Consider the following 27779-nt stretch of genomic DNA (forward strand, 5'->3'; position numbering starts at 1 on the left):
TGAGAGTCCCGTGGTCGCATACCTAATACCTCACCATGTCCACCTCCGTCGGATCCCTAGCTTCCTTACTCAAGCAGACCGACATTGAAGACCACAGCGAAGTCCTCCAGGCCGCAGAATCAACACTGAAGCAGTTCAAAGGCGACCTCGAAGCCCAGCATGTGAAAGCCATTGCCTTGCTCAAACTCGACCGGTACGGAGATGCTGTGAAAGCGATCGAAGCTGGCGGAGCGAAGTTGAAGGATCGGGCGCGGTTGGACTATGCATACGCTCTTTACAAAGACGGCAAGCCGGCACAAGCAGCTGAGATAGCACGAGAAGGTGGTGAGAGGGGGTTTGAGCATGTAGAGGCGCAGGCCAGTTATCGGACGGAGGAGTTCAAGAGGGCTGCGGAGCTTTACCAAAGGCTTGCTTCGCAGTTAGAGGATGATGTAGAGGCGGACTTGAGAGTCAACTCTGGTGCTGTGGATGCGCAGCTAGAGTGGTCTGGACAAGGAGAGCTAGTGCAGAAGAAGAAGCCTGAACGAGCGGATCTGGAGGCTTTCGAGACGGCGTATAATGCGGCTTGCGGATGCATTGCAAGAGGAGAGCTTGGGCAGGGGGAGGTGCTGCTGAAGCGGGCGAAGGATCTGTGTAATGCGCTGGAAGATCTCAGTGACGAGGACAAGCAGGCGGAATTGATGCCGATTACGGTACAGCAAGTATACGTGCTTGCGAGATTGGGGAGGCAGGAGGAGGCGGATGGTTTGGCGAAGGAGGTGGATGCGACGAGGATACCGGATGCCAGTACGAGACATATCGCGCAGGTGAACGGGGTGGCGGCATCAGCATCCGACAGCAATCCTTTTCTGGCGCAACGCATCGTTTCGAAGGACCTTGACACGCTGAAGCCTGATTATCCATTCCAGTTCCAGAGAGCTGTTTTGAATCGCAACCGCTACGCCACGGACCTGCAGTCGCTCAAATTCGGAGGCACAGCGGACTCAACCAAAGCAGTACTGAGCAAACATCCTTCGCCAAACACGGACACTTTCTGCAACGGCATGTCCGTTGTCAACGCTGCTGCGCACGCACAGAGCCAAACCGGCAAGGAGGCGATCAAGCTCATCCTTCCAGTGCTCGAGAAGCGGCCGACGGACGTTGGACTCGTGCTTACGATTGTCCAGCTGTACGTCCTATCTGGCAATGCAGGCTCAGCTATCAAATTGCTAGAAGGGTTCTTGCGGCGGTTGGAGCAGTCTGCAAAGGAAGCGGAGCTGGAGGTCCGGTACTCACCTGGCTTGGTTGGGACGATGGCGAGTCTATACCATACTCAAGGACGGAGAAATCACGAGCAGAGGGAACTAGCGAAAGCAGCATCACACTGGAAGCGGAGGACAAAAGAACGACCAGCCGGCGTCCTTCAACTCCTCCGCGCCGCAGGCAGCGCTCTCCTCGACTCTCCAGCTCCTGAGCACCAAGAACTCGCCACCTCAATCTTCACCGAACTCCACTCTCTCAACCCATCCGACTCCATCGCAACAGCCGGCCTCATCGCCTCCTCTCCCGCATCCGCTCCTTCAGACCTCACATCCACCCTCACACCCATCGACCGCCTCATCTCCACCATCGATGCCCCCTCCCTTGAATCCGCCGGCCTCGCCCAGCCCCCCACCACCCCCGGCGTAACCCGCAAGCGTCCCGCCGAAGACAGCAACCAAAAACCGCGCAAAGCGAAGAAGATCCGTCCCTCGCGGATCCCCAAGGACTACGACCCGGCCAAGACGCCGGATCCTGAACGGTGGCTGCCACTTCGGGATCGCAGTACGTACAGGCCGAAGGGCAAGAAGGGCAAGGCGAGGGCGAATCTGTTGAGTCAGGGTGCAGCACCCGCGGGGGAGAGTGAGGGAAGTAGGCCGGGGACGCCGGGGGGTGAGGTGGTGAAGGGGAAGCCGCAGCAGGGTGGTGGGAAGAAGAAGGGGAAGGGGAAGCGGTAGGGGTTTTAGGTTAGTTTTTGTAGAGAGATGGGGACGATTGGCAGGGCTGTAGTCTAGCTAGCGTACTGGCAAGCTGGTTGCAGTCACGATTTAGCTCTGATGGCAACCCAGTCGTCTGCGTGTGATCACAGGCAACAGCATGCAGCTCGGGACAGACGGCAGATGCTGTGCCGCCGCTCGTCACCCAAAATGCCTCACGCAATGGTCTATATAAATCCTCAATGTATGAACCGCATCAGTATCCCCCTCGCCGTCGAAGGAACGTTCGAAGGAGCAGTAGATACACATGTCTACCACCGAAGAATCTCTTGAAAGGGTCCCCTATCGTCCCAACTGCTCCCTCTGCACCTACTTCGCCCGACACGACCAACAACAACCCTCCGCATCCGCACACCCATCGATATACCAGCCCTCGCACCTCCCACGCCACGAAACCGACGCAGTCTGGGACTTGCTCCGCGAAGCGGTAGCCCAGATCATCTCTAACCCCTCCTTTCTGGACCATCGCGACTACATCTCGCTCTATAATACCATCTATAACTTCTCCTCCCGTCCGGCAGATACCGGTGGAGGAGCTGCGCATCATTACGCGCACGAGTTCCTCGAGTTCCTTTACCTCCGCCTAGATGAGACTTTGACGGCGTATGTTGAGGGGGTGAAGGAGGTCTTGGCGCTGGAGGGGGACGATGGGGCACTGCTAGACTTCTACGGGGAAACGTGGCGGAAGTTTCGGGAGGGGGCGAGGGTTAATGCGAGTTTGTTCTCTTCTGTGCACAGGGGGTGGGTGGAGAAGAGGTTTGAACGAAGCATTGGAGCTCTGGGAATTGAGGGCTTACATTTCATGCGGTGGAAGAAGGGGCTGGGTGTGGATGGGGAGGACTCGGTTGTGAGGGCAGCGCTGCGGAGAGCGGAGGGGAAGCGGGACGTGACTGGTGAGCAGCGGCGAGCAATTGAGGCAGTGGTGGAGTCTATGGAGGTGCTTGGGGTGCCTGTGCCGCCTCTGGACAAGACTTCGCAGCCGATGTCCAGCGTAGACAGACAGACGCTGCCAGCTTAGTGACAACAGCCATCACCACGCAGTGATATCCTCCACCTCCGCCTCCCCAAACGTACTCCCCTTCACCTCGCCCCCCTCCTCCTCCAACCTCGGCGGCCAATTCACCGGCTCCCGCGCCATAATATCCCCCAACTCCCTGCGCATAAACCCTAGAATCAACGCGTTAACCTGCCGAAACTCGAGCAGAAACGCATCATGCCCCTCCGGACTATCAATAGTCTTCAACTCGCTATTCGGAATCGCCGCCGCGAGCTCCTGCTGCTCGCCGTAAGTGAATAGTCCATCGCTTTGGATCCCGAGTATGAGGGTCGGTTGCTCGATCATGGCGAGCGCGGCGTTGACTTCGGATTGCGTCGGCGAGCCGGAAGTGTCGGTGCGCCCGCGCGCGACGTCGTGGGTATCGAGTTTGCGCGTGATGGCTATGTAGCAGTTGGCGTCGAAGCGGCGGATGAACTTGTCGCCTTGGTAGCGGAGGTATGATTGCGCGGAGTAGTAGGTTGGGATGCGCTTGCGGAGGTTTACGGGAGGAGCAGGGACGGGCAAGGGTGTGGCGCCGGCGAATTGCGGGTCGGTTACTGTGATGTTGCTGGGTGACGGAGTGGGCAGGGAGTCAGTGGAGGAGGTCATGGGATCGGTGCGGGCGGAGCGGGGGGTTCCGGCGTTTTTGTGGCCTTCGTTGTGGATTGCGAAGTGCTCGCCTGAGGGCGTGGTGGGCCGGGCTGGGGCGTTGATATTTTCTTTCTTGGAGGGGCCGGGGATGTTGCGGCCGAATTTGGTTTCGAACGAGTCGCGGCTGCGGTAGGTGAGGAGGGCTTGCATGCGTGCTGCTCCGAGACCTGTTGCGGGTGGGTCGTCGAAGGGGTAGTAGCCGTCTAGATATTTTGGGTCGCTGTATATGCTCTGGCGTTGCGCTTCACCCCAGCTGATACCCCAGGCGCTGTAGCGGGCGGAGGTGGCGATAGGGATGATCGTGCGGACATAGTCCTTGCCAAAGTATGCAAACTCCAATACCAGCATGCCGCCCATGGACCCTCCTATGACCGTAGCGATCTGTCTCACGCCGAGGTCGTCGAGTATAAGCTTGAACATATTCACATCGTCCCTAATCGTCGTCAAAGGGAAGTCTGGTCCGTAATGCTCATTCGCCGGATCACCATCTCTTGCCGTGACCGGACTGACGCTACCATATGGACTGCCTGGGCTGTTGATACACACCACGTAGAACCTCGACATGTCGAACGCTCTCGCCTCTTTGCCGTCTTCTTCTGGACCTCCGAGCAGTGGCCCCCACCAGTCTTTTGCATCCGCACTACCAGTCAAGGCATGGCATATGACCATGGCATTATCCCGCTCCGGGGACAGGGTGCCGTAGGTCTTGTAGGCGATGGGGACATTGTGGAGGGTGACGCCAGATTCGAGCTCGTATGAGGGGATTACGGCGATGTCTTGGTCGGGTATGAGCTTGACGAATGGGTTCTCGGACTGCTCTGCTGGTGTGATCCGTCCTATTCGCATGTCAGTGTGATGTTGGAGGTGAGGTTTGGATGGCCATACGGTATTTGGTGCCGTCGCCATTGGCCTGCCGCACAACCCCATTTGTGTCTTGCGAAGACATTGTCGATTGACTAGAATGTTATATCGCTCGTGGCATTGTCTTATGAATTCAATGTGTTGTGATCGTGAGTCAATCCCCGACGTCGTCATTGGAACTTTTTCTGACTTTGGCGAGAGATGGTGTCATCGGCAAAATAGATGTAAACATGCAGAGTACAATTACTGATCACTCTGTACAAACTAAGTGCTTCTTATAACGGACTCAAGTTGACTGAACGTTAACCGATGAAGAAGTCAGACAGTAGGAAGTATATGTACATGCTGCTATGAAGAGCCAAACCCGCTGCCAGAAAACCAGGAACGTAGAACAACCGACTCCAGAAGCGTGCAGACCGTCTAGCCTCAGCTGGGTATCACAAACAATCGCCATCCTTCCTGGAGGAGCCCATTGCTCGCCTCTCAAAATCGCAACCAGACCCAATGCTTTCCGCTCAGTACACAACGCAGCGAACCCACCACCAGCCAAAACCAAAACGCCAACCAATGCATCACACAACCACCTTTTTAAAGTTGCCCCTCTCCAACGACCAACCTCCCGCAAACAGTACCGACATCAACTCCTCCCCTTCCTCCCCTCCAAGCTCTTGATCCTCTCCGCAAACCCACTAACCATCTCCAACAACCGCTCGTTCGTCTCCCGCAACTCCGCGATCGTATCCGCCCTCTTCCTCCCCTCACCCTCATCTCCCTCACTCTCCCCATCCTCACTCTCCTCCTGCTCCTGCACGATCCCCCCACGATAAAACTCCTCCGCCACAGCCGTACTAACCCTCTTCCCCTCCCTTACCTTCTCATTCCTCACACCAAACCCAGGACCGCTACCTTCAGAACCCCCCAAAGACGAAACAGGCGACCCCACCCGCTCCTTCTCCACAACCGCCAACCTCTCTCCCAACCGCATGTTCGAAGCCCGCATCTCATCCCGGATGTTGATGATTTCGTTGTTGCGCGTGTTGAGGTTGGCGAGGAGTTCGAGCATCTTGTCGATTTTGTCTGTTGGCTCTTCATCCTTCTTCTTCTCCTTCTTTGGTGGGGAAGGTTTCTCCGGATCCACGTTGGTGTCAGCGCCGGTGTAGCTGTTGCGCAGCCCGGCTGCTGGGCTCTCGGTGTGGCGGAGTGGGCTTGGTGGGCGGGTGGGCGAGGAGGCCGGGAGGGTGGGGGCGTTAGTGAAGAGGTTGTTGCGGGAGCCAGGGGTGGAGATATGTAGACCGTCTTTGCCGTTGAGGCTGCGGTTGGCTGGCTCGGGGGTGAGGAGGTGTGCTTTGCTGTTCTTGCGCGGTGGGGGACTGTAGGTGGTCGCTGGGAGGATGTGCAGTGGTGATGGAGCGGCGCTGGCATGGCTGAAAGACGACGGGGAGCCGTAGGTTGGCGAGTGCTTATCGGCATCCTCTTCCACACCGTGTGCGAAGATTGCGGACTCACGAGAAGCGCGGGAGTCGCAGCTGTGGTCGCGGGAATGCGTGCAGCCGTGGACTGGAAGCGTGGCTTCGGATTGCTCGCGGCCACGACCTTTCTTTGCGTGAAGGGCGCCAGGAGTGATGTCGCTGTACGATGGATCCTTCGCCAACTCTGGATAGACGATCGGAATGTCGCCGCCGCTGGATGAACTCTTACTCTTATCCGAATACTTCTTGGTATGGCGAGCAGCAGCCTGATGCGACGGCGACGCGGCATGAATGAGCACGCTATTCGGACGCTCACCCCACTCAGTCGAGTAGATGCTAGGCGAGTAGACGATGCCCTGCTTCGGTCCCCGCATGTTCTCCGGCGGCAAGCTGAAGCCTTCCAGAGCCAAGCCATCCATACGCGCCTTCATCTCCTCGAAAGTGCTCGCATCGTGCAGAGTAGGCACCACGGAAGCGTGCAGCGAGTACATGCTCGGCATCGTTACCAACTTCGGGACCTCACGGTTGCCATAGCTGCCGAATTTGGTCGGGCTCAGACGTTCGTTGGTGCTGACGAAGCCAAGCTGCTCTTTTGAAGGCGTCGTGACCTGCTCATCGTGGAACGGCAGGCGGGAGGACTTACTCTTCAGCTGAGGCTCACGCTTCGCCTTCTCTTCTGGTGGCGTGTCTTTCGACGGCGGTGTGGGTGGGATGCCAGTGTCAAAGTACTTGAGGCTCTGCGAGCGAGCGATGGAGCATTTATTGATACCCAGCCCAGTGGAGGAGTGCGGCTGCGAAGCGATGCGTGTGCTTTTCCCGCTGTAGCTGTAGTGCGTTGGGTCTGAGAAAGCGGTCGGCGGCGTCTTGCCCGCCGTGCTGGCTGTGGGTGGTGGGTGATCGGACTCAACCGAGCGGCTGCTAAGGGCAGACTTCGAGCGTGAGGTCACGCTCTCCCCCAGCCCAGAAGTCTTGCGGCTGAAGAGACCTTTGCGCTTAGATGGCGAGCGCGGGATGTTTGACTTTGAAGGCGACGAGCCGAAGCTGGTGCGACTCTTCTTCGATGGCGACGTTGTTCCCAGTATAGCTTGCGCTTTCACCGGCACGTGATCCTTCGCCTCTGTTGCAGCTGGTACAGCATACGTAGCGGTCGGGATGGAGGACGGCGTGTTGCGGAAATTGGTGTTGAGACGCAGCTTCTCAAGGATGGAACGCTTGGGCGTCTTCGCACTGTTCACAGGTGGCTCGGCGATGGTCACCTCCTTTTTCTTCTCGGTGCGCTCCCTTGGTGTACCGACCGATTTTGAGAAGGTCGACGTGGAGACGAATACCGGCGTGCGCTGTCCCTCATTGCCAGACTTCTCGTGCAGGATCTGCTCGCGCCGCTCTTCGATGTAGCCGCGCTCGGTGGGCTCAGCGAGGTAGTCGTCGGACGGCACGAGCTTGAGCGGTGGCGATTTCTCCGGCTTGCCAGCATCGATGAATGGTGACATGGTCGTACAGGTAGACATGCGTGGAGGCGTTGGCGGGTCAGACGCGCTTCTCTGCCGCAGAGCAGGGTGCGGGATGGTGGGTGGCGTGGCAAGACGTCTCTGCATCTCCTGCTGGTAGAAGGCGTTGCTGTCGAGCCGGTAGCGATGCAGATGAGCCTCTTGCTGAGCAAAAGCGTTCGGTCCAGGGGTTGCCTCAGGGATGTCCGCGAGCTTGCGTAGAGCGTGGCGTCTCTCGGGTGAGGTCGCGAAGAGGGGCGCGCTGTCTTTGACCTGCATTTCTCCCTGCGCGTTGTTGTTCTTCCTCGTCTTGGTGTTCTGCAGGTACTCCTGCTGGTTAAAGAACGACATGATGCAGCATAACGAGTGTGGTGAAACGAGTGACGAGACAATGCGATGCAGGGACAATAAGTTTGTGATGCAGAATTTTGATGTTGTGAATGAGCGTGTTTGGTCTCACAACAAACAAGCTGCAACGCACAGCTCAAAAATCCCGATCGGGCAGGAGCGCGAAGTCCAGCCAAGAATCACATGCTTCTGCCAGACCTCTCCTCTACTATGCCCTCCGTCTCGATAGCGTTGATTCCCCAAGTCAATGTTAGCGACATCAATGTGAGCAAGTGAAGCAGTATCAAACAGAAGAAACAAGACTTGCTTGGATATATGATGAGGGACAGCTCAGCATCCTAAAGGCAGCGCGCCCGCAACACCGCCACAAGTTCCCAACCCACAGGATCGATGACGACTGAACTGAATTCGCTTGCTCCAGGCTTGATGTGGCCCATTTGGTTTCTGCTCGCCGTGATACGCCTCCCAAAACGCCGACTAAAGAAGTATGCATCCTCTTCCCTTTCTCTTCGGCTTCTTCACTGCGGGTGGCTCCAGAGCTGCCACAATGGCCTGGAAATGTCAACACACGAATCTGAGAAACGATAGATCGGTAGATTCACCTCATCAAAAACATCCTTCAGCTTAAACTGCGTCAAAGCCGAACACTCCACATATTTCACCGCCCCCAACTCCTTCGCCATCTTCTCGCCGTCCTCCTTTCGTACCGGAGTCATCTTCTGCTTTGCTAATTTCTCCCGTACCTGCGGGTCATCTCTTAAGTCGGTCTGCGTGCCGACTATCAGACACGGCACGCCTGGACAGTGATGGTGGACTTCGGGAAACCACTTTTCTCGGACGTTCTCGAATGATGCGGGTGAGGTGACGGAGAAGCAGACAAGGAAGACGTCGGTCTGAGGGTAGGAGAGGGGTCGTAGTCGGTCGTAGTCTTCTTGACCTGCGGTATCGAAGAGTCCGAGGGTGTATGGTTCGTCTCCGATCCTGCAGTTGTAAGCTTCCACGCACAGCTCCCTCGGTTGTAGAGCTAGACGTACATCACCGTAACCGCATAATTGTCGAACACTGTCGGTACATATTCTGACGGGAACTTGTTCGTGGTGTAGCTGATCAGCAGGCACGTCTTGCCCACAGCACCATCACCCACAACAACACATCTGTACAAAACCACATGTCAGCCCTCACATCCCACAAACAGCATTCCCATCCTTATACTTCGTATCCTTCCTCAACCCCGTCTCCACAGGGTACTCCAACACCCCATCACGTCCCACCGCCGAGTCCATCCGCATAGACAAGCTCGAGCATCCACCCAGACTCGAGAGACTCGAAGCAGCGCGCAGGGGGAGAGTCATACTTTATCGTCGCGACCACCATGGTCACTCAGCTTCCCAGCAGGAAACCCTCAATCCTTTCTGTCTTGCCCACTTCTGCCTCTTCCCGGACGTGTGTACTCGACCGCTCTTGCTCGTTGTTCTTCACCTTTTGCTCGAGCCGTTGGCGCTAGCAGTAAGTCAGGTCAAAGACAGGGACCGCCGCGCCAATGCTGGGAAGGAATGGAGCGCGGGTTCTGCGCTGCGAGGCGTTTGGCAAGGCGGTGCAGTCGCTTCAAGCAACTCGGTGTGTTATGTCGGAGATGTTTCTTCGCAAGTCGAGTTCTTTAGTAGGTGTGGTAAAGTGATATCGCGCCTAAAGTGAGGTTGTCGCGAATGTCACCACCGGCTCGGGAACAAGTGAGGTTTGAGGATCAAATCCCGAGACGCAAGCGCCACACCGCAACACGCACGCACGCGCGCAGCGAGCCTGGAGCACGTGAAAAGGTGATGGGCACTCAGATAGGTAGATAAGGTGATGGTGGAACGAGTGTGCGGCCAGACAAAGAGGAGCGATTGGGGATTGGAAGGCGTTTCTTCTTTGGACCCCTTGGGCAGGGCAGACAAGGGCTGGAACGCAGGGAGTGGTGTTGCCGGAGGTGGGACCGCTTCCACGGGGTCTGGATGCGTATGCTTAACTTTCAACAAGCTGCCTTAATGGAAGTTCATGTGTATGTGAATCTGTTCGTCTCTGTTTGTCAAGATATCTACAAGCGTCGTCAAGTCATCCCAGGGTATCATCGCTCATACGCATCAACAACACCACGCCTTGACCATCACGAGTTCTTTCGAGGCAACAACGCATCCTCACTCCTTCTTGACTCCTGCTCGTCGTCTGCGTCGTAAGACATCCTTCGTGACGTCCCGGGAGCATTGTCGTCATCACGATGCTCAGCCGCTTCCTGCACGCCACCAACGACGATGCCCTTGACGTGCTGATCAATTTCATCAAGCCTGTAATCCTTCATGAAGAAGCTCAAAATCACGCACGGGATGGCGACGCAGACGGCCACGCTCAAGATCTTGCTCATTGTCTCTTGATATGCGCGATTTATCGCGAGTCTTGTGGGTGAGCCCATCGGCCAGCCGTTCGCTGCGAGTGTGATGTTGCCATAAATCTCAGACGCGCGTTCTTGCGTCTCAGGTGGGAGGTACAAGGCCAGCTTCACGGGGACATTGTGTGTCCAGATAGCGCCTGAGATGGCATTACCGACGGCACCTCCGATCTCGAGGATGGTCAAGAATATTGCAGTCGCTGCAGCGACTTCCTGGTGGCTGGCCGATGCTTGGATCCCGAGCTGAGCTGGACCGTGAAGCATGCCACCGCCGATGCCAACGACCATTTGGCTAGCGATGATGGTAAAGATGGAGGAGCCTTCCGTCCGGTAGTGAAGCATGAGGCCGAGTCCAAGAAGGTAGAGCAGCGAACCAAGCACGACGAAGAGCTTGTAGCGCTTTAAGCGCTTGATTGAGAGAGATACCAGAATGGAGGTGATGGTCGCAGTGAATGTGAAGGTCTGCACAATGCGGCCAGCTGAGGACACGGTCTCGCCTTGTACGACCAGTAGGTATGATTGGAAGTAGGGGAAGACTGATAGGTAGAAGGCCACTGCGAGTCATCAGAGTGATGTCATGAATAGATACGTTTTGACGACTTACTGAAGTAGAAGAACGCAATCCCAAGCCCAGCAACGACTGTCCGGTTCTTAAACAAAGCCCGTGGGAAGAATGCTCGAGGTGCCAGACGCTTGCTGCGCTCCCAGAATGGAAAGGCGATTAGACATAGGCATCCAATCGTCAGCATCGAGATCAGACTGCTGTTCTCCCATCCAGCACTTGAGGCCAAGGTGAGTGGTATGAGTATCAAAGAAAAGGCCGCGCATATGAGCAGCAGGCCAAAGATATCCAATTCGTACCACAGGGTCTTCGCGATTTCCAATGTGTTCAGGCCCTCGAACTGTGACTTAGGTAGAAGGCCACGCCTTGCGGCCTTCCTCTGGTTGGCGAAGAGTGAGAGCCCAAGGGGTAAAAATGCAGTCGGCAGCACGACAGCCCAAATGCCATAACCCCATCTCCAACTGATGGTCTTGAGAATGGTTTCAGCCAATTCTGGTCCTATCCAAACGGTAGCCAAGAACGGAACATCTGGCAGTGCAGACACAAATGCCCTATTCAAAAGGTCGCTGGTGTCCGCGATGAAGATCTGTATCAATATCTGCAGGCCAGTAGATCCTGCAGCGTAGAATAATTGTGCGGCCGCGTATGTTTGCACGCTGTTCGAGGCGGCTTGCTGGATGTAGCCAATGCTGTAGATGAAGACGGAGAGGCTGAAGGCTTCGAAGCGGCCGAAGACGTCTGCGATCTTGGACATGGGAGGTTTGGCGACTGATAGGACGACGCCCTGGACCACGCCGACGGTTGCGACAAGCGAGTGTGATGAGAAGGCGCTGGTGGCGAAGATTGTTAGGTTGCCCGTTGTTTGGGCTTCCAGGGATGTGGCGGTTGCGAGGAGGGCGATGCTGTTGATTATGAGTCTCTGCAGCAATCAGACAGATAGTTTTGACCTACCCGACATAAGCCATGTAAAGACCAGTCCTACTCCAAGTCGATGCAATGGCTTCCGCCTGTTGCACGCCGGCCTGCGCGGAGTTGAAGTCATCGCCAGATGATGTCGAGTCCTCATCTTCTGTCTGGTCTAGTAATGGCCTGCGTTGACCCTTAGTATACATCTAACAGACCAAGGCAGGTTATTCTACCTCATAACGATGCCCTTCTCCGGTCGCGGCACCTGGCCCACCGAGCCTCGAGAGGCCGTACGTTCGATGTCTGGCATGTGGTCAGTCGTGCACACGCTGCCATAGCAATAATGGTCGACTGTCATCGAGAAGAATAGAGAGAGTATGCGATATGATCGAGTCGAGATGGGGATCAGATAAGGGAAACGAACGTTCGATAATCAGATCGTGGCGGCTAAGAATAGCGGCCGCGATGGCCGATTGTCGGCGCGGAGACCTCGAGGTGGAGTCGGAAAGGACGTCGGCTCTTCGCCAGCATGCTGACTTTCACATGAACGAGCTGCCGCGAGCGCAGGTGTTGTTGATGGTGGTAGAGAACGACAAGGACTTGGAAGCGACATGGAACTTGAAAGGCAGCAGACGTGTCATCGATCTGCTCTGCACACCCTGACACGCGCCGGGCTGATGCAGGTCCCGGAAAGGATCCGATCGACACAACACCTCACTTCATCAAATACCCCGGGCGTAGTATTCGACATGGAAACTGAGTCACCCTGGATGACTGCGCGGGAAGCTCTTGATGGGCTTCACGGGTGGACGTCTGACTGTTTGGCCATGCATTAACGCGGAGAGGCGTACAAGACATTGGCTGCAAAACGTGCCGCTCACTTCACGTTGTTGCTGTGCCGCAAGATCAGGTAAGTGAAAAGTCGCTATTTTCTCATTCTCCCGAAAATTCACTACAACGACTGCTCGAAAAGCTGCATCGCTCAGAGCAGGCGCAATGGCGTTCGTCTCCCAGCTCTTCCAGAGACTTAGGCTATCGCGGGCTTCGGTATCGCGATATTCTACACTGAGAGCACCCAAGGAAAGCGGCGAGATGATACCACCAATAGAGGCAAGGGACGCAAGCAGCGGGGCCGTAAACGCAGCAGCCAGCGTTTCAGACTATTCAATCTTCAAAGAGGACGAGAAGTACAGTCGCAAGGCTTGCCTGACGGCTCTCCAAGGTGAAAAGGTACCAGAAGCACTCGGCCACCCACTGCATGAATTCTGTACGGTCCATGGCATTCGGTACCACTCAGGCTTCGGCGATGAGCTGCATGGATCTTCACCAATCTTCGCTCGTGCTCTGAATGCGCGAAGAATTATGAGCGGCATCATTCCCGACATAAAGTCTCCTCTTGAGATGCCGTACTGTATATGGCATCCCGTCACCGCACTCGAGAAGACCTACCGGGAGCTCGTGCAAAGATATCCGCAAATGGCATATCACGTCGCCAGAGCGTGTGCTGTGGCTGGATACACACGGCTCTATGGGGAGCTGGACGTCCTGCCCGACGTGCATGTCGCCGAAGAAGCAAGAGAGTGTGGCAATATGGCCATCTACGACGCCGTTGTGTCTCAACCGGTCCGTTACAGCATCATGAACGACTACACGCGCTCCGTGGATGTTGATAGCCGGCAAGCTGCAAACCTCAATGGCGATACGTGTGTCTGCTGGATGCTTAACATCAAACAGAAACTGCCGAGCGAGGACGATGTCGCTGACCCGCTCTTCGGGTCACTCGAGTACCAAGAAACAATGTTCGACCTGTGTGAGGATCATCACTTCGACGAGCGCAATTCTGAGGCTCCTTCAAAGTCGGTGTCCGCATCGAGGCCGGAACTACGACTACTTCACGAGCCGTTACCGGCTGATTTACCGACAGTCCAGAAAGATTTGCTCATCCTCATGGCTGCATACCACGGCAACGTTGACAGGTACGTGCGTTTGCGCAGGCCGAAGACCCTGCCAGAAGAGACGGCATGCTGCGTGCGCGGAATCCACCACAACACCTTATTCGCCGTGTGATGGTCCAAGCAATCCCATTCGCTTCCTCCGGCCATTGAGCAGGCAATCAACGCGCGGTTCGTGATGAACAATGTGCTCGCGCGTGCACCCTTCAAGAGCTTCCACACCCCCTACCTCATATGGTGGCCAGTAACAGCTGCTGAGACAACCTACCGCCAGTTGTACAAGCTACAGCCCAACATGTTGCCCCAGATTATGCGCGCTTGCATCTATGCCGGGTACAGAGGCCTGTTCGACGAGCTCCTGCCTGAGCTTGATCCGGATTTCTGATGATGGAGGCAGAGAGGCAGGGCGATCGTTACTTCCAGCAGGCTTTGGAGGACCGGGCGAAGTCTCTGGGGATCACACCTCAACATCCGCCCAGTTCCGACACCTGGAAGCTTCACATATCCAGTTTCTTCCAAGGGATGTCTACTCCGTCTGTCCTCAAGCGTCTTGATGGCAGCCATATCGCGACAGGGTTCACTGGACAGTACGATGGGCTACAGTGTGATGCCAGTGCGGTAGAGACGAATGCTTGTTTGCCTGACGACTGGAGGCTTGCAGCGGATGACGAAGCGCTTCTTCGAGACTTGGACTACGAAGAATGGCCGCCAACTCCTCAAGCAGCTGATGCCGCTTGAGCACGAAACGGGCTCAGTACCAGCCGCCAGGAGAGAGGTTGAGTGTTACAAGGCCAGCATGCGACTGGGCTCGTTGCGAGAAGAAGCTGGATACAGGGGTGTCAGTGATTTGTGCCAATCTTGCTACGAGGAGACACGCTATTGCTCTTGCTGTATCTTCACTCGCGCTGGTGATTACACAGCTTCTCAACCTGGTGATCCTTGTGATTCTGTGTCAAGAGAACATGAGACTTTTGTGTTCCGCTTTCATATGAAAGATCGATTGTCGCACGTGAAGTGGCGTATAGCTCGTGCTTGAAGCGCGCCCTCCTCACGCGTCGTGCAACCTCGACCTCACCTCCCAAATGTCACCTTAAGCCAACTTCACACGTTCACTTGACAGGTGGCAATCACTCATCAAAGCCACCACTACACGTTCTCTCTCTTCTGCCACGCCACTAAATTCACCGTCGCTGGCTTTCTCGGCGCATCTTAAAACTAACCACAAGTTGTTGCCTTCTTGCCCATAGATCTCTCCTGGAAACCAGCCTGAGCTCAGCAGCACTGAGACTCGGGCTTCGCGCGCCAGCTGGCTCTTCGTCAACATCTACGGAAGTTACCAACAGCTGAGGACGATGAAGCTTGCGACAAGCCCCGGCGTGACCGTCGACGTCTGCGTGGACGGTGTTGCGCTACAAGAATACGACGATCCAGGCGAAGCGGGCAACGATGAGCCACTGAAGCGAGTAAAGTACATCGAGGCTGTGCCGGGCTCAAACTTCACTATCCGCCTCCAGACGATTAGAGCTCAGCTAGGCGGATGTGAAAAGGACGTGCTTGACTGGACAATTCACTTGGACGGCAAGTATGCGACTGATCGTATCGCCTCCGTCTACAGTACGTCGGCCTACTGTTCTTCTATCGAGGTTGTGGACCGGAAGGTCGGTAGTGCCTACGTCAAAGAGTGCTTCACATTTGCTGAGCTAAACACCGGTTGGTGACTCCCTCATTTGCTAGTAGTCTTTTGCTAACCATGATGGACAGACGAGGGACCACTGCAAGGCCTGAAACCCATTGACTTCCAGCAGCTTGGCGAAATTGAGGTGCGCTGCGTCTTCGCTCGTCGGACTGGCGCTTCAAGACCGCTTGACGGTGAAAGCTTTACGCCTGTCTCAAAAGGAAAGGCCCTGCCAGAGAAGGTGCTCAAAGGGCGTGCGATCTCCAGCCAAGTTTCGTGAGTACGTCAGGGGTGACCGGTTGCTCGCAGGGGTCTAACAATAGTCAGGTTGGGCCAGCCAGAACTGCTGAACTATGTCCCGACCGTGAGTTCTCTCAACTGGCCATACGGCAAAAAGCCGTTTGCGACGTACGCTTTCAGGTACAGATCGCACCGTAAGCTTCTGCCCTGCCGTCATCGTGAATACGCTGCTAACATCCTACAGGCGACCTACAAATCGAGAACATCATCCCGCGCTCTCCCTCTCCTGTGCCACTTGAAGACAGGGATCCGGAGTTCCTCACGCTCGAGGAAGCCAGAGAACTTCTCCGTCGTAATCGGGAGAAGGACGCAGAGCAAGCTCGCACGAAGGAAGAGAAGGTCCGTGTGAAGAAGGAGAAGCGCGATCGCGAATCGTTCGAGAATGACGATGACCTCGCTATCACCGGAGAGAACCAGGCGAACAAGCGCACCCGCCTGTCGACCGACTCTGGTATCGAGATCGTCGACCTGACGGACCTTTGAGCTACGGGCGTCAACAAGGGGGGTCTCGAGGCACGTCTTCTCGTTGGCGATGTTGCAGTTCACTTGCTAAGCAGTCTTTGGCACTGCATTTCAGCGAAGGCGTTGGTGGTGTCCATCCAAGAAGGAGTATGGCATGGTATCCGCAGAACCTCACACAGTACAGAGCAAAGCGCCGTTACATGAGGACGATATGTGTCTTCATCGATGCACAACGGAAGTAGGTAGCCATGAAAATGCTATGCCTAGAGTCAATCACATGCAAGACCCTTCCACCCCCTGCAAGCGGGATCTGCCCCACGCCCAACCCCAAAAGCCAATGCTGGAGCTGCAAGCCATTTCTGTTGAGCTTTCGTATCGAGCGGTACGACACCCCAATATCCTGGGCAACTCCAATGGCTGTGATGAGTTCTTTGAACATAGTCTTTTGTCGAAGAGGCGACAGACCCTACCTCGTCAGACCGCTGAAGAGACCGTGAACACTTCAAGTGCCTTTCCAAGCCAAACTTCCTCACAAGGCCAGCAAGCCTTCTCAACCATTGCTAAGCATCCCGTCAATGACTCCCAATTGACGGCCGGATAATCACAATGTCTACGACAGCGACCTCCCCCGTAATGGCCACCACCGAGCGGATGAACGGCACAACGCCCGAGTCCATCTCAATCAACAGCAGCCCCTCACAACCCCTCCAACAAGAGCGTAGACCCAAGAAAGAGTCGAAGAAGTACAAGCACACCTTCGCCGTGCATTCGACAAGCAGGACATCATGCTTGAGCCACGACGCAGAGGTCGCCCCTTCCTTCCTGGGCTTCCGCAATCTCATGGGCCTCGTGCTGGTCGTGTCGAACCTACGACTGATGATTGAGAACCTGAAGAAGTACGGCATATTGGTCACTCTATCCGGCTCTGACATATCACCGGTCGATTGGAGATGGGGTGCGTTTCTCTACTTCCTCACGCCATGCCATCTGTTCGGAGCCTACATGATCGAGCTCCTCGCGGCCAATGCTGCAAAGGACGTCCGAGCCAAAGAGAAGAAGAACGAGGACGGGATCGATGAGATGGTTACGGAACAAGACAAGAAGACACTCTTCTCCACCTGGAAAGCCATAGCGATCATCCACGCGATCAACGCAACCTCCATGCTGGTCTTCGCAACCTGGGTCGTCTACTACAAAATCCACAACCCAGGCATCGGCGTCCTCACTCAACTCCACTCCGTCGTCGTCTGGCTCAAAGTCTGCTCCTACGCCCTTACCAACCGCGACCTCCGACACGCCATGCTCGACACCACCTCCACGCAAAGCGCCCTCCCCGCCCTCTACAAAACCTGCCCCTACCCCGCCAACATCACCATCCGCAACCTATCCTACTTCTGGTGGGCGCCCACCCTCGTCTACCAACCCGTCTACCCCACGCTCCCCGCCCGCCGCTGGTCTTTCATCCTCAAACGTACCGCGGAATTCTGCCTCCTCTGCGCCCTCATCTGGATCACCTCGGCCCAATACGCCGTCCCCTTGCTCCGCAACAGCCTCACCGACATCTCCTCCCTCAACCTCATCAACATCCTCGAGCGCGTGCTCAAACTCTCCACCATCTCCCTCGTCTGCTGGTTAGCGGGCTTCTTCGCCCTGTTCCAATCTTTCCTCAACGGGCTGGCGGAGATTATGTATTTCGCTGATCGCGAGTTCTACGGCGACTGGTGGAACTCTACTACCATTCGCTCGTACTGGACATCCTGGAACAAACCCGTCACGCATTTTATGAAACGCCACATCTACGCCCCGATGGTCGGACGCGGTGTCCCTCCTACCGTAGCGCAGATCCTCACCTTCCTCTTCTCCGGCATCCTACACGAGCTGCTCATCGGAGTCCCGACACACAACATCCTGGGTTTCGCCTTCTTCGGCATGGTCGGACAACTTCCCCTGATCTTCTTAACGGACGTGTTCAAACAGGCGAAAGGGCATAATGCGAAGCTGGTCGGCAATCTGATCTTCTGGTTGAGTTTTTGTGTCTTTGGGCAGCCGATTGCGGCGATTGCGTATTTCTTCGCGTGGCATGCTAAGTATGGGATGCAGACGAGGCCGGTGTGGCCGGGTGGGAAGGCGGTGGGCTGAGGGAGCAGGCAGTAAAATGGTGTGCTTATAGATGATTCAACGATGTATGATGGACTCGATCAATAAATTTCCCATTCGTTTGACCTAGAAGGTAAGAGCCAGTAGATTCAAGCCGACATACAAAGGAAAGATTGAACTAAAACATTAGGTGCCTCGTCCAGCCATTCACGGCCTCGTCTGGAGGCCTTCTCTATGCCGCGCCGCCCAACCAGCCATCCCGCAAGGAGATAAGTATCGTCCCAAAGCTTCCAGCCCGACCACACCTTCTATAACATCTCAGACGCTTGAACGCTAGAACAAAAGAACTCGACGTCTCCCTCCCTCTTCCTCTCCCTGTACCCCTAGATACCCACACCATCTTACTCCTAGATCTCCCCACCCATCACCTCCCCTCCTACCGCATAAAACTAAACCTCGACTTCCTCTTCTCCACCACCTTCGCCTTTTCCACTGTATCCAAATTCCCAGCCCCAGGGCGAGCCGCAGGCGCAAGCTCCTTCTCCTTCCCCTTAGGCGGCTTCGGACTCTTGCCCCTCTTCTCGCTCTTCCCCGCTACCTTCGGCTTCGAGCGCAGAATATCCGGCGCGGGCGCCGCGTCCTCGCCATCCTCATCTTCGCCCCCTCGTTGCGTGCTCAAATCGCCTCGGGGAACGGAGGCAGCGGCGCGGGCGCTGGGGCTGCGGCTCGGCGCGGCGGTTTGCGTGGTTGAGGAAGAGGAGCCGGGGGGTGTGGCTTCTACATTACCGAAAACACGACAGTTAGTGAGAGGTTTATGAGGGGGGATATGGAAAGGGAGGGAACGTACCGTAGTTTGACAGAGGACTCCGCCGAACAGGCGCATAACTCGCCCTCGCGCTCTGCGGATGCAGACTACTCCCCATCTGCAGACTCGCCCTCCTCGAGCCCACAGGGCTGGCACCGTTCGCGACGCTCAGACGCTGGGCATCGGCGTGCAGGTTGCTGGTGGATTTGCTCGCTTTGCTTGTCGCAGATAAGGAGCGGGAGGGTGATTCTTCCGCAAGGTCTTCGAGCGTGGGGCCGAGGACGGCTTTGTAGCCGTTGGGAGCTTGCTTCGCTTCTGTTTTGATGGCGGGGACGGGGGCAGAGGGGACGGTCGGGGTGGGCGGGATGGTGGATTGGGAGGCGCGGCGGGGGAGAGAGGCGGATTGGGAGTCCATTGTCGAGGCGCGCTTGGGGACTGGTTCGACGGCTGACGCGCGGCGGGCGGTGAATTGGGAGTCCATCGTGCTTGTTCGTCTGTTGGCAGCAGGGCTCTTGGAGTTGCGGCGTGATGCCACTGGCGATTGGGATACTTCGTTCGGGCCGGGGTCGAAGTAGCGGGACGCCCATTTCTTGGGCTTCTGCTCGAGGGGTGGTGTGTCGTCGCTGTATTGCGAGTGGTCTGAGGATCGTCGTCGTTCGACCGCTGGTAGTTCGGCCTTCATCAGTTGTGATGGACTTTGTGACCGCTGGGAAGATCCAAAGGTCGGCACGAAGATGTCGCTGTGGTCCATAATCGGGAACGCCTCTGCTTCTGTCGAAGCGTCCAGTTCCGCGATAAACGTATTGCCCTGCCCATCCAGCGGCGAAACAATCGTCTGCGCCGCCATCCCACTCGGCACAGCTCTCTGCTGCCCCATACCCATCGGCGACTGCATGCCCGTCATCTGGGAGGCGTTCGACTCCCGCCTATGCACCGAAGCCGCAGCCGAAAACATCGGCGTCCTGTAAACCGGCGACTGAAACGCAGATCTCTGACTCTCCTCCGAGTACCTCACAGCAGAAGCAACGCCAGCGCGTCGAACGGGTCTGACACGTCCAACAACACTGCCAAACTCATCAATCACTTCACCGTCCGCATTGACTTTCTGGCGGACACAGTCGATCAGGTCGCCTTCGAACAGCTCGCCGATCGCAGAGCCCTCTTCGTCGAGGATCTGGCCGCGCTTGTTGACTTTGTAGCCTTCGAGTGCAGAGACAGGGGGGAGGGTGGAGCGTCTTGCAGACTGGTCGGATATGGTTGATGTGCTGGTGTGGTGGTTGGGTGGCGGCATTGTGGGGGATTGCAGCGGCTGGTAGGACAGCTGGTTACCGTGGTTAACGTTCGGTACCGGATTAGTGTCGACCGTTCTTTGGGAGTCCGAGTACTTCGACTGTAGAGCCGCTAGAGTGGCCCCATCGGCGAAGCGAGAGGAGACAGGAGACTTCGCTGCAGTTGGCGAATAATTATATTGCTGCTCAGCTCCAGCTGAAGTCATTGAAGTTGGGGTGTACGTCCTGGGACCTTCAGGCGTCCGCGTCCCCGTTGGTGCTGTATAGAACGAAGACGTATCTGCAGCCTGCGTTGGATATGGTTTGGGTCTTTCGACGGACCGCGAGGATGACACAGAGCGCTCTGCTTGTGCGTACTGAGGTTGCGGCCTGTCAAAAGACTGAGCGACCGGCGACTGGGCAGGCTTCTGCGCAGTGCTTCGTCCGCGACTGTTCATCTGTTCGGATGGAGCTGGACCAGTCTCGCGAGACTGAGTTGTCTGTGTGGCAGGCTTCTTCGAGTCCCCCAGTCTGGATGCCTCGGACGAAGGCTTGCTGAAGTTGACGAGCCTCGATGCGAAGTCCGAACCGCTAGGACCTGGATCCAGCCTCGAGACGTAGACACCAGACTTGCTACCTCCTCTAGATCGAGTCTTCGCGTCAGGTGGTGCGACTAGAGATTTGTCTTCTTGCCCGGGCCTTCTTGTCGAAGCCGAGTTCAGCTTTGGAGCAACACCACTGTCAACACGTGGTAATGAAGCAGTCCTGGCCTTCGGAGCTGCTTGGGCCTCACCATCGGTCTGAGAAGTGTTCACCACCGACCGAGCCGCAGACCCGTATCCCGAGTCTTCCGAGGGCTGAGGCGTCGGCTGTCCTCGAGCGGAAGTATTATCGTCTCCTCCGACGGTGTACCCAGGCGCCGTACTCTCGGACGGCAAAGCTGGAGTCTTCTCGACAGATCCAATCGTATCAACCACTCCCTCGTCCTTCTCAACCGATCCCCGATGCTCCGACGGCGGAGCAGACTTCCTCGAAAAAGTCGCTGCTGAGAAGAAGTGTGTCGAAGGCTTAGAGTCTTTTGGTTCCTTTGGCTCTTTCTCAGGACTCCCTTTCGTCTTCTTCCCCTCCGGCGATTTCACGAGTGTCTTGTGCGAGCTCTTGACGGGCTGAGCCTTCTCCTCCGACGGATGCGAGCTGCGCCCCTTCGACGAGCTGAAACTGCCGCTGATCGAATAGTCCGGATTACTGCTGTCGTTCATGCGCTGCCGACTCGCTGCCATCAACGCCGCTCGCTGCGCTGTCCGTTCAGCAGGACTGAGTGGGGCGCCGGACTGCTGCGATATGCCAGGCTGTGCATTCCTGGGTGGAGGACCGCGCGTCTGGACGGTGGGTTTGACTGGTTTCGCCGTGCCGTTTGCGCCATTGCTGTTGGTGGTTGTGGTTGTAGTAGCTTGCGGCTTGCTCTTGTCGTCTGGCTGCTTCTTCTTCGACGAGAAGATAGACATGTTGGTGGTTAGAATGCTGTCCCGCTACGCGGCTGGGAGCCGCTGATCGACGTGGGCGCCTATGCAGGCATCGGTGTGGTTGGTAGATCACGACAAGGTGAATTGTATGATAGGCATGAAGATGTTAAGAACAAGGATGGTCGTTCTCTCCAGGCTCCCTTCAGAGCATGAGAGAGAGCGTGAAGCCAGATACACTTCTCGTATCCCCGATAGCCTGGCGGTAATGCGTGCGCCACGAATGCGGTCCCGCTCACGCTATACACGGCAAAGGAAATAGCTTCCAATCTGCCTTGGCCGCGAGTATATTAAAGCTGCGCTGCTCGATGACTGTCTCCTGAGGGGCCAAAGGTGCAGACGAGATAGACAATATGACTTCGTGCTTACATCGTCTCCACAAGACAAGATGATTGCTCGAGGATGCCTTGGATTGCCGCGGCCTTGAAGATGTTCCTCCTGCCGAAATTAGAAATGCAGAAAAGCTTATCGGATGCTCAACATCGGGGATCACCAGCTCGTGCGGATGCTTGCGTGGTCGTTCTCGTTCTTCGTCGTGCGCTGTCAGATGGCACCGCAAACGTTTTTAAGGTATTCCTGGGCAGTTTCTCTCTGGCTGACCCAAGACAGCGTGCAACGGCGAAGCACATGCTGCCATCGTCCGTCAACAAGATCGGATGTTATTAATGTCCCCAGCCGAGCGCTAGCGTGGTGTTTCTCCAAGGAACATTCGAGGAGTCCCCGGATCGTTCTCCAGGTTGGAGGTTTGAAACATTCTGGAGTCATTTCCAATGGTGATGAGGAGACTCGGAAGAACGTTATGGGCATGGTAAGCACGTGGGAACGCCAGAACCATGGAAGGCGTCTTCCGCATGGCGTTGTGCCAATGTTGCTGTGTTTCGTCCAACCCATTGGAACACCTTCCACCGTCCTCCCGACCAGCACGATGGAGTGGTTCACGCAGTCCCGCATACTCGGAGCACGACCTCACCCCATCGGTCGCAGATGTGTCGTGACTCTCGGTTTGCAGATTCGAATGCCCGACGAGCTGGCCTTCCCTAGACACATGGCAAGAGAACCTTCCCGCTACTTCAATGCACCATGCATTCCCAAGTAGCATATTCGTGCTCTCGGTTGCATCGGCAGCAGCTCGAGGTACAGAGCATAAGTACTGCCCGACGTCCAATGAGTGGGAACAACAACACCTCCGCATTTGAAGATCTGGGGCCTCCGCCAAAGCAAAAGCCGACCTCGGGGCATATAGTGGCGACCTTTCAATGCCTTCCCATCTCGTCATCTTCTATCTACAATTCTGAGAACCATTGAGTCAACGAAATAGAAAGATACTAACACAATGGCACCAATGGCAGTCGAAGTCACCGAGCCCTCCAAGGCGCACAGCATCGACACATTCAGGTCGAGCACGCTCAGCAAAGAGAGCGATGAGAATCAGAAAGGCGGTGCAGTAGGTCGGACGAAAGATGGTCGCCAACTCAAGATCCGCTCCTATCCCAAGTTCGAGAGTCTGGAGGAGGAACGCTTGTACAGGAAGCAGCATCTCGCTGCCGCTTACCGCATCTTTGCTGATCGAGGCTTTGATGAGGGTGTTGCGGGACACATATCAGTGCGGGATCCTATTCTGACAGACCACTTTTGGTTGAACCCGCTGTATGTTCTACCAGTCCTGGAAGAGCGATATGTGATGCTGATAGGCTTGCTAGATCAATGCACTTCTCCCAGATCTGCGTCTCAGACCTCATCCTTGTAGACGAGGACGGCAATATCGTCATCGGCGACCAACCCATCAACGGCGCCGCCTTTGCCATCCACAGCGAGATCCACAAAGCTCGACCAGATGTGCACGCAGCCTGCCATGCTCACTCCGTCTATGGCAAGGCTTTCTCGGCTTTCGGCAGGGAGCTCGACATGATGACTCAAGACTCCCTGCGCTTCTACAAGTCCCACGCCGTCTACCCTCAGTTCGGCGGCGTGGTCTTTGACCGCGAAGAAGGCCAGCGGATTGCAGAGCACCTTGGTGACGGCAAGGCTGTTATTCTGCAGAACCACGGCCTCCTCACAGTCGGCAACACGATCGACGCCGCGGCTTTCTGGTTCATCTCGTTGGACAAGACATGCCATGCGCAGTTGCTGGTCGATGCTGCTGAGCAAGGCAGCGGGCATAAGAAGACCCTCATCCCTGATGAGGAGGCGAAGTACTCCTACCAGCAAGTCGGGACGCAGGAGAAGGGCTTCCTGGCTTTCCAGCCGTATTACGATGAGTGTCTGGCGAAGACGAATGGGTCGTTCTTGAAGTAGGCAGAGAGCAGAAAATGTATAGTTCGTCTCATGATATGTCTTTGAAGCGCGCCAGCCGAGCCGAAAATAGGTGGTGGCGATGACGCAGATTTGGGTGGTACATCCATCGCCGTACCGTTCTCTACCCTTCATGCACGTCAACTGGCCCAGACACTCTCCGATTCATGTGCCTGTTATTCGTTGATTAGGACAAGACGTGCTCGAAGGTTATACCACAAATAAGACTTGTAGCGAGCACCAGCTAGTTCGGGCGCACAGGGCACTATATCGCCTTCAGAGTTTGCGGCGGCACACGCGACAAGGAGATCTTCACAACGGTCCGCAATTGCGTCACCCAAGCTAACCACACCACCGCGACTGGGACCCAGTAACCACTCCCGCGCCGCCCTCCACCCACTCTCCGCGCGACAGCTGCACGCTGCCTTGTGTTTGCGCCGGCACCTACGCGACGCTGGTGCAACCTCCGGCCTCCAGGCGCCACCTCCGAGCCCGCCCGACACGTAGATAAGCGGAAACAACCACTTCACCTCAACAACAACACCCGCACACTGTTCCTGCGTGCGATGCGCTGAAGAAGCAGGACCTCCGCGCCAACCACCTCACCTGTCCTCGGCCCTGGCGAGCGACGGGGAAGGCGCGGGGTGGGACATGGCGAACGCGGCGCAGACGGCGTCATCCAACGTCGCCGCAGCCGCGGCGAACCAAGACCGCAAGCGCGTCAAGGTCTACGAGCTGAAGAATAACGACTGGTACGATCGCGGGACGGGGTTTTGCACGGGACAGTACTTCGTCCCGCCCGACCACCCTTCTGAGCCGCTGGACGCGCGGATCACGGTGGTGAGCGAAGAGGATGTGGCGCGGACGTTGCTGGAGACGCGGATCACGAAGGATGATGGGTATCAGAAACAGCAGGATACGCTGATAGTATGGACGGAGAGCTCGGGGACGGATATGGCGTTGAGCTTCCAAGAGGCGGAGGGCTGCGCGCATATCTGGGAGTTCGTGAGCGAGGTGCAGACGCATCTTGCTGCGGCAGCGCCGGGGGACGACCTCTCGGACGATCTGCTGGATACCGTCAGTCATATCGTGCTGCCGGAGCCGCAGCTGGGGCATCTGGAGGACGTGGAAATTGCGCTGCGGCAGATTACGAGTACGCCGAACGGACGGGATGGGCTGGGGAAGCATATCATGGCGCAAGGGTATATCTTGAAGCTGGCGCCGTTGGTGGAGTTGGCGGAGCAGCAGGAGTCGACGCCGGATTTGCATAGGCTGTGCACGATTATGAAGCATTTGATTTTGCTCAACGACACTGGCATTATTGAGCACTGCGTCACGGACGAAGTGGTCATGGGTGTCGTGGGCGCTCTGGAGTGTAAGGAAGCATTTTCAGATGTGGTGGCAATTTGAGCTGACTTCATCCTAGATGACCCCGATTTCCCTTCACATCGCGCGAATCATCGCCAATGGCTCTCCGACACGTCTCGCTTCAAGGAAGTGGTACCGATTGAAAGCCAACTCATCAGATCCAAGATCCATTGGACATATCGACTACTCTACCTGAAAGACGTGGTCTTGGCACGAATACTGGACGACCCGACATTTTCCGTTCTGAACAGCCTGATCTTCTACCACCAGGTTGATATTGTCAACCATTTGCAGGGAAGGGAAGAGTGGCTAAGGTCGCTATTCGAAATCTTCGCCGCAGCAGACGAAGAGCGGGCTGAGAAGAAAAAGGAAGCGGTGCTTTTCATCCAGAACTGCTGCGCTGTGAGCAAGAACATTCAGGCCCAAGCACGGGCACAGCTTTATTTGAACTTCATCCACCATGGCCTTTTTACAGTCATTACGTTCGCACTACGACATCACGACGCTGCGGTTCGAGTGGCTGGGACAGACATTCTGGTCGCGCTGATTGACCACGACCCGCACATGGTCCGCAGCCATATTTCGAACGCCATCAGAGCGAAGCAGGTTCCGCTGACAGACACGCTCATCGAGCTGTTACTGGTGGAAATCGATCTTGGTGTTAAGAGTCAAATGGCAGATGCGATTAAGATCCTCCTCGACCCTGTGACAAGTCAGATGGGCATGGACATGTCGAACCGTCCGAATGGTGCTAACCAAGACATCATGGCGAAACGAGGTCCGGGCGGGCCTGGTCCTCAAGCGGATCACCAACATGCGTACAATCCTGCATCGAACGACTTCATTGACGACTTCTACGAGACATCTGCAAAACGACTGTTCGCGCCACTGAAAGCGCTGGAGGGCCGAACGGACATGAGGACTTTGTCGATCCACGAGACTTCGTTGTACACCCATTTGGTGGACATTCTCTGCTTCTTCGTCCGACAGCATGCTCACCGTACCATGGAGTTCATATTTTTGGAGAACCTGCATTCGCGAGTGGCTCAGCTACTGGCGTGTCCCCAGAAGTACATGAAGCTCATGGCACTTAAGTGGTTCAGGACCGTCGTTGGGCTGCAGAATCAATACCATGACCGACACATGATGCAGAGAAACCTCTTCGAACCCATACTAGCCATCGTAGAAGAGACGATGCCGCGCGACAATCTGCTCAACTCCGCTTGCCTCGAGCTCTTCGAGTACATCAAGCGAGAAAGCCTACGAAATCTGATCATGCACCTCGTCCCCAACTACCGCGACCGCCTCATGCGCATCACCTACGTCAACACCTTCCAAGCCCTAGTGCTAAAGTACGACCAGCTAACCTCACCCTACCCCCAACTCACCAACGGCACCGACGACACCAGCTTCACGACCCAAGAAGGCACCCCACAACGCCTGGTCAACGGCCGGCAAAGCTACGCCGGTCTTCGGGGTTTGGACAGCGACGAAGAAGCCTACTTCAGCACCGACGACGACGAAGACGAGGGCGGCCTTCCCGCATCCGTCCAACCCAGCTTATCGAACGGCGCAAGCCCGCTACGCCCCCTGGTCAACTACCCCGACGACGACGAAGCAGACGACCCAATGGACATCCTCGCCTCCTCCCCCGATCCGTTGAAAGACAAGAAATCCAGCTCCGACCCCTCCACCGACCCGCTCGACTCCGGCCCTACGGACGAACCGATGGACGACGACGACACCTCCCCCACTGGCCCTCTGCTCGTGGAAGACGACAGCCCGCGCGGCAGGAACAGAACCCCCGTCTCCGTCTCCGGCTCGCCGGGTTCGCAGCAGAGTCCTCCGGAGTCCATGGCTGTGAAACGGAGGAGAGAAGAAGACGATGAGGATGAGTTAGGCAAGATGATGGGAGGTGTGAAACGACGTAATTCTTCCGCTGCGTCCGCGGGTTCGAGTGTTGCGAGTCGGACGGGGCAGTTGAATGTGCAGAGCTCGCCGCTGCAGTCTGATGCTGGTGTGGGTGGGGAGGAGAATGGGGGGCCGGTGTTGGAGGCGCAGATGGGGGCGCAGATGGGGTCGTAGATGCAGTCGCAGGCAGAGGGGCATAGAGCTGGGAATTCGAATGCGAATGGTGGAGGGCAGCAGATGTTGAGAAGGAAGGGGAGTCTGAAGACGAAGAACGAGAGCGTGGGGAAGTTTGGCATTAAGCCTATCCATCTCTCTGCTGCTGCTGCGGGGAAGAAGGGGTGGGAGCAGCAAGACGACACTAGCGAGGGC

The 27779-nt window shown here is 56.3% G+C and overlaps 11 protein-coding genes across 11 annotated transcripts; 6 read left to right on the forward strand and 5 right to left on the reverse strand.

The window, feature by feature from the left end:
• Window positions 1–35: 35 nt before the first annotated feature.
• Window positions 36–1976, forward strand: srp72 (Signal recognition particle subunit SRP72; the record flags this gene model as incomplete). The annotated part of the gene is made up of 1 exon (XM_064798983.1): window positions 36–1976. One exon carries the CDS (start codon window positions 36–38, stop codon window positions 1974–1976), a length of 1941 nt encoding a protein of 646 aa, XP_064663310.1.
• A 286-nt stretch (window positions 1977–2262) lies between these two features.
• CDC53_2 (ubiquitin ligase (cullin) of SCF) lies at window positions 2263–3010 on the forward strand (the record flags this gene model as incomplete). Its single annotated transcript, XM_064798984.1, has 2 exons — window positions 2263–2908; window positions 3006–3010. 2 exons carry the CDS (start codon window positions 2263–2265, stop codon window positions 3008–3010), a joined length of 651 nt encoding a protein of 216 aa, XP_064663311.1.
• Window positions 3011–3045: 35 nt separating this feature from the next.
• On the reverse strand, window positions 3046–4648 carry LTR77_001725 (uncharacterized protein; the record flags this gene model as incomplete). The annotated part of the gene is made up of 2 exons (XM_064798985.1): window positions 3046–4538; window positions 4588–4648. The coding sequence occupies 2 exons, from the start codon at window positions 4646–4648 to the stop codon at window positions 3046–3048; spliced, it is 1554 nt and encodes a 517-aa protein (XP_064663312.1).
• Window positions 4649–5200: 552 nt separating this feature from the next.
• LTR77_001726 (uncharacterized protein) lies at window positions 5201–7870 on the reverse strand (the record flags this gene model as incomplete). Its single annotated transcript, XM_064798986.1, has 1 exon — window positions 5201–7870. The coding sequence occupies one exon, from the start codon at window positions 7868–7870 to the stop codon at window positions 5201–5203; it is 2670 nt and encodes an 889-aa protein (XP_064663313.1).
• Window positions 7871–8344: 474 nt separating this feature from the next.
• Window positions 8345–9219, reverse strand: cdc42 (GTPase Cdc42; the record flags this gene model as incomplete). Its single annotated transcript, XM_064798987.1, has 4 exons — window positions 8345–8419; window positions 8470–8848; window positions 8902–9021; window positions 9080–9219. 4 exons carry the CDS (start codon window positions 9217–9219, stop codon window positions 8345–8347), a joined length of 714 nt encoding a protein of 237 aa, XP_064663314.1.
• A 794-nt stretch (window positions 9220–10013) lies between these two features.
• On the reverse strand, window positions 10014–12070 carry LTR77_001728 (uncharacterized protein; the record flags this gene model as incomplete). Its single annotated transcript, XM_064798988.1, has 4 exons — window positions 10014–10846; window positions 10897–11756; window positions 11806–11943; window positions 11994–12070. The coding sequence occupies 4 exons, from the start codon at window positions 12068–12070 to the stop codon at window positions 10014–10016; spliced, it is 1908 nt and encodes a 635-aa protein (XP_064663315.1).
• A 686-nt stretch (window positions 12071–12756) lies between these two features.
• LTR77_001729 (uncharacterized protein) lies at window positions 12757–16170 on the forward strand (the record flags this gene model as incomplete). The annotated part of the gene is made up of 5 exons (XM_064798989.1): window positions 12757–13740; window positions 14960–15422; window positions 15474–15663; window positions 15715–15821; window positions 15872–16170. 5 exons carry the CDS (start codon window positions 12757–12759, stop codon window positions 16168–16170), a joined length of 2043 nt encoding a protein of 680 aa, XP_064663316.1.
• Window positions 16171–16755: 585 nt separating this feature from the next.
• LTR77_001730 (uncharacterized protein) lies at window positions 16756–18288 on the forward strand (the record flags this gene model as incomplete). Its single annotated transcript, XM_064798990.1, has 1 exon — window positions 16756–18288. One exon carries the CDS (start codon window positions 16756–16758, stop codon window positions 18286–18288), a length of 1533 nt encoding a protein of 510 aa, XP_064663317.1.
• Window positions 18289–18682: 394 nt separating this feature from the next.
• On the reverse strand, window positions 18683–21824 carry LTR77_001731 (uncharacterized protein; the record flags this gene model as incomplete). The annotated part of the gene is made up of 2 exons (XM_064798991.1): window positions 18683–19023; window positions 19094–21824. The coding sequence occupies 2 exons, from the start codon at window positions 21822–21824 to the stop codon at window positions 18683–18685; spliced, it is 3072 nt and encodes a 1023-aa protein (XP_064663318.1).
• Window positions 21825–23172: 1348 nt separating this feature from the next.
• LTR77_001732 (uncharacterized protein) lies at window positions 23173–24134 on the forward strand (the record flags this gene model as incomplete). Its single annotated transcript, XM_064798992.1, has 2 exons — window positions 23173–23486; window positions 23540–24134. The coding sequence occupies 2 exons, from the start codon at window positions 23173–23175 to the stop codon at window positions 24132–24134; spliced, it is 909 nt and encodes a 302-aa protein (XP_064663319.1).
• Window positions 24135–24782: 648 nt separating this feature from the next.
• Window positions 24783–27584, forward strand: PSY2 (Platinum sensitivity protein; the record flags this gene model as incomplete). The annotated part of the gene is made up of 2 exons (XM_064798993.1): window positions 24783–25506; window positions 25558–27584. The coding sequence occupies 2 exons, from the start codon at window positions 24783–24785 to the stop codon at window positions 27582–27584; spliced, it is 2751 nt and encodes a 916-aa protein (XP_064663320.1).
• Window positions 27585–27779: the final 195 nt, after the last annotated feature.

The sequence above is a fragment of the Saxophila tyrrhenica genome, assembly GCF_035928015.1.
Source record: "Saxophila tyrrhenica strain CCFEE 5935 chromosome Unknown scaffold_2, whole genome shotgun sequence".
In the NCBI taxonomy this organism is placed as follows: domain Eukaryota; kingdom Fungi; phylum Ascomycota; class Dothideomycetes; order Mycosphaerellales; family Extremaceae; genus Saxophila; species Saxophila tyrrhenica.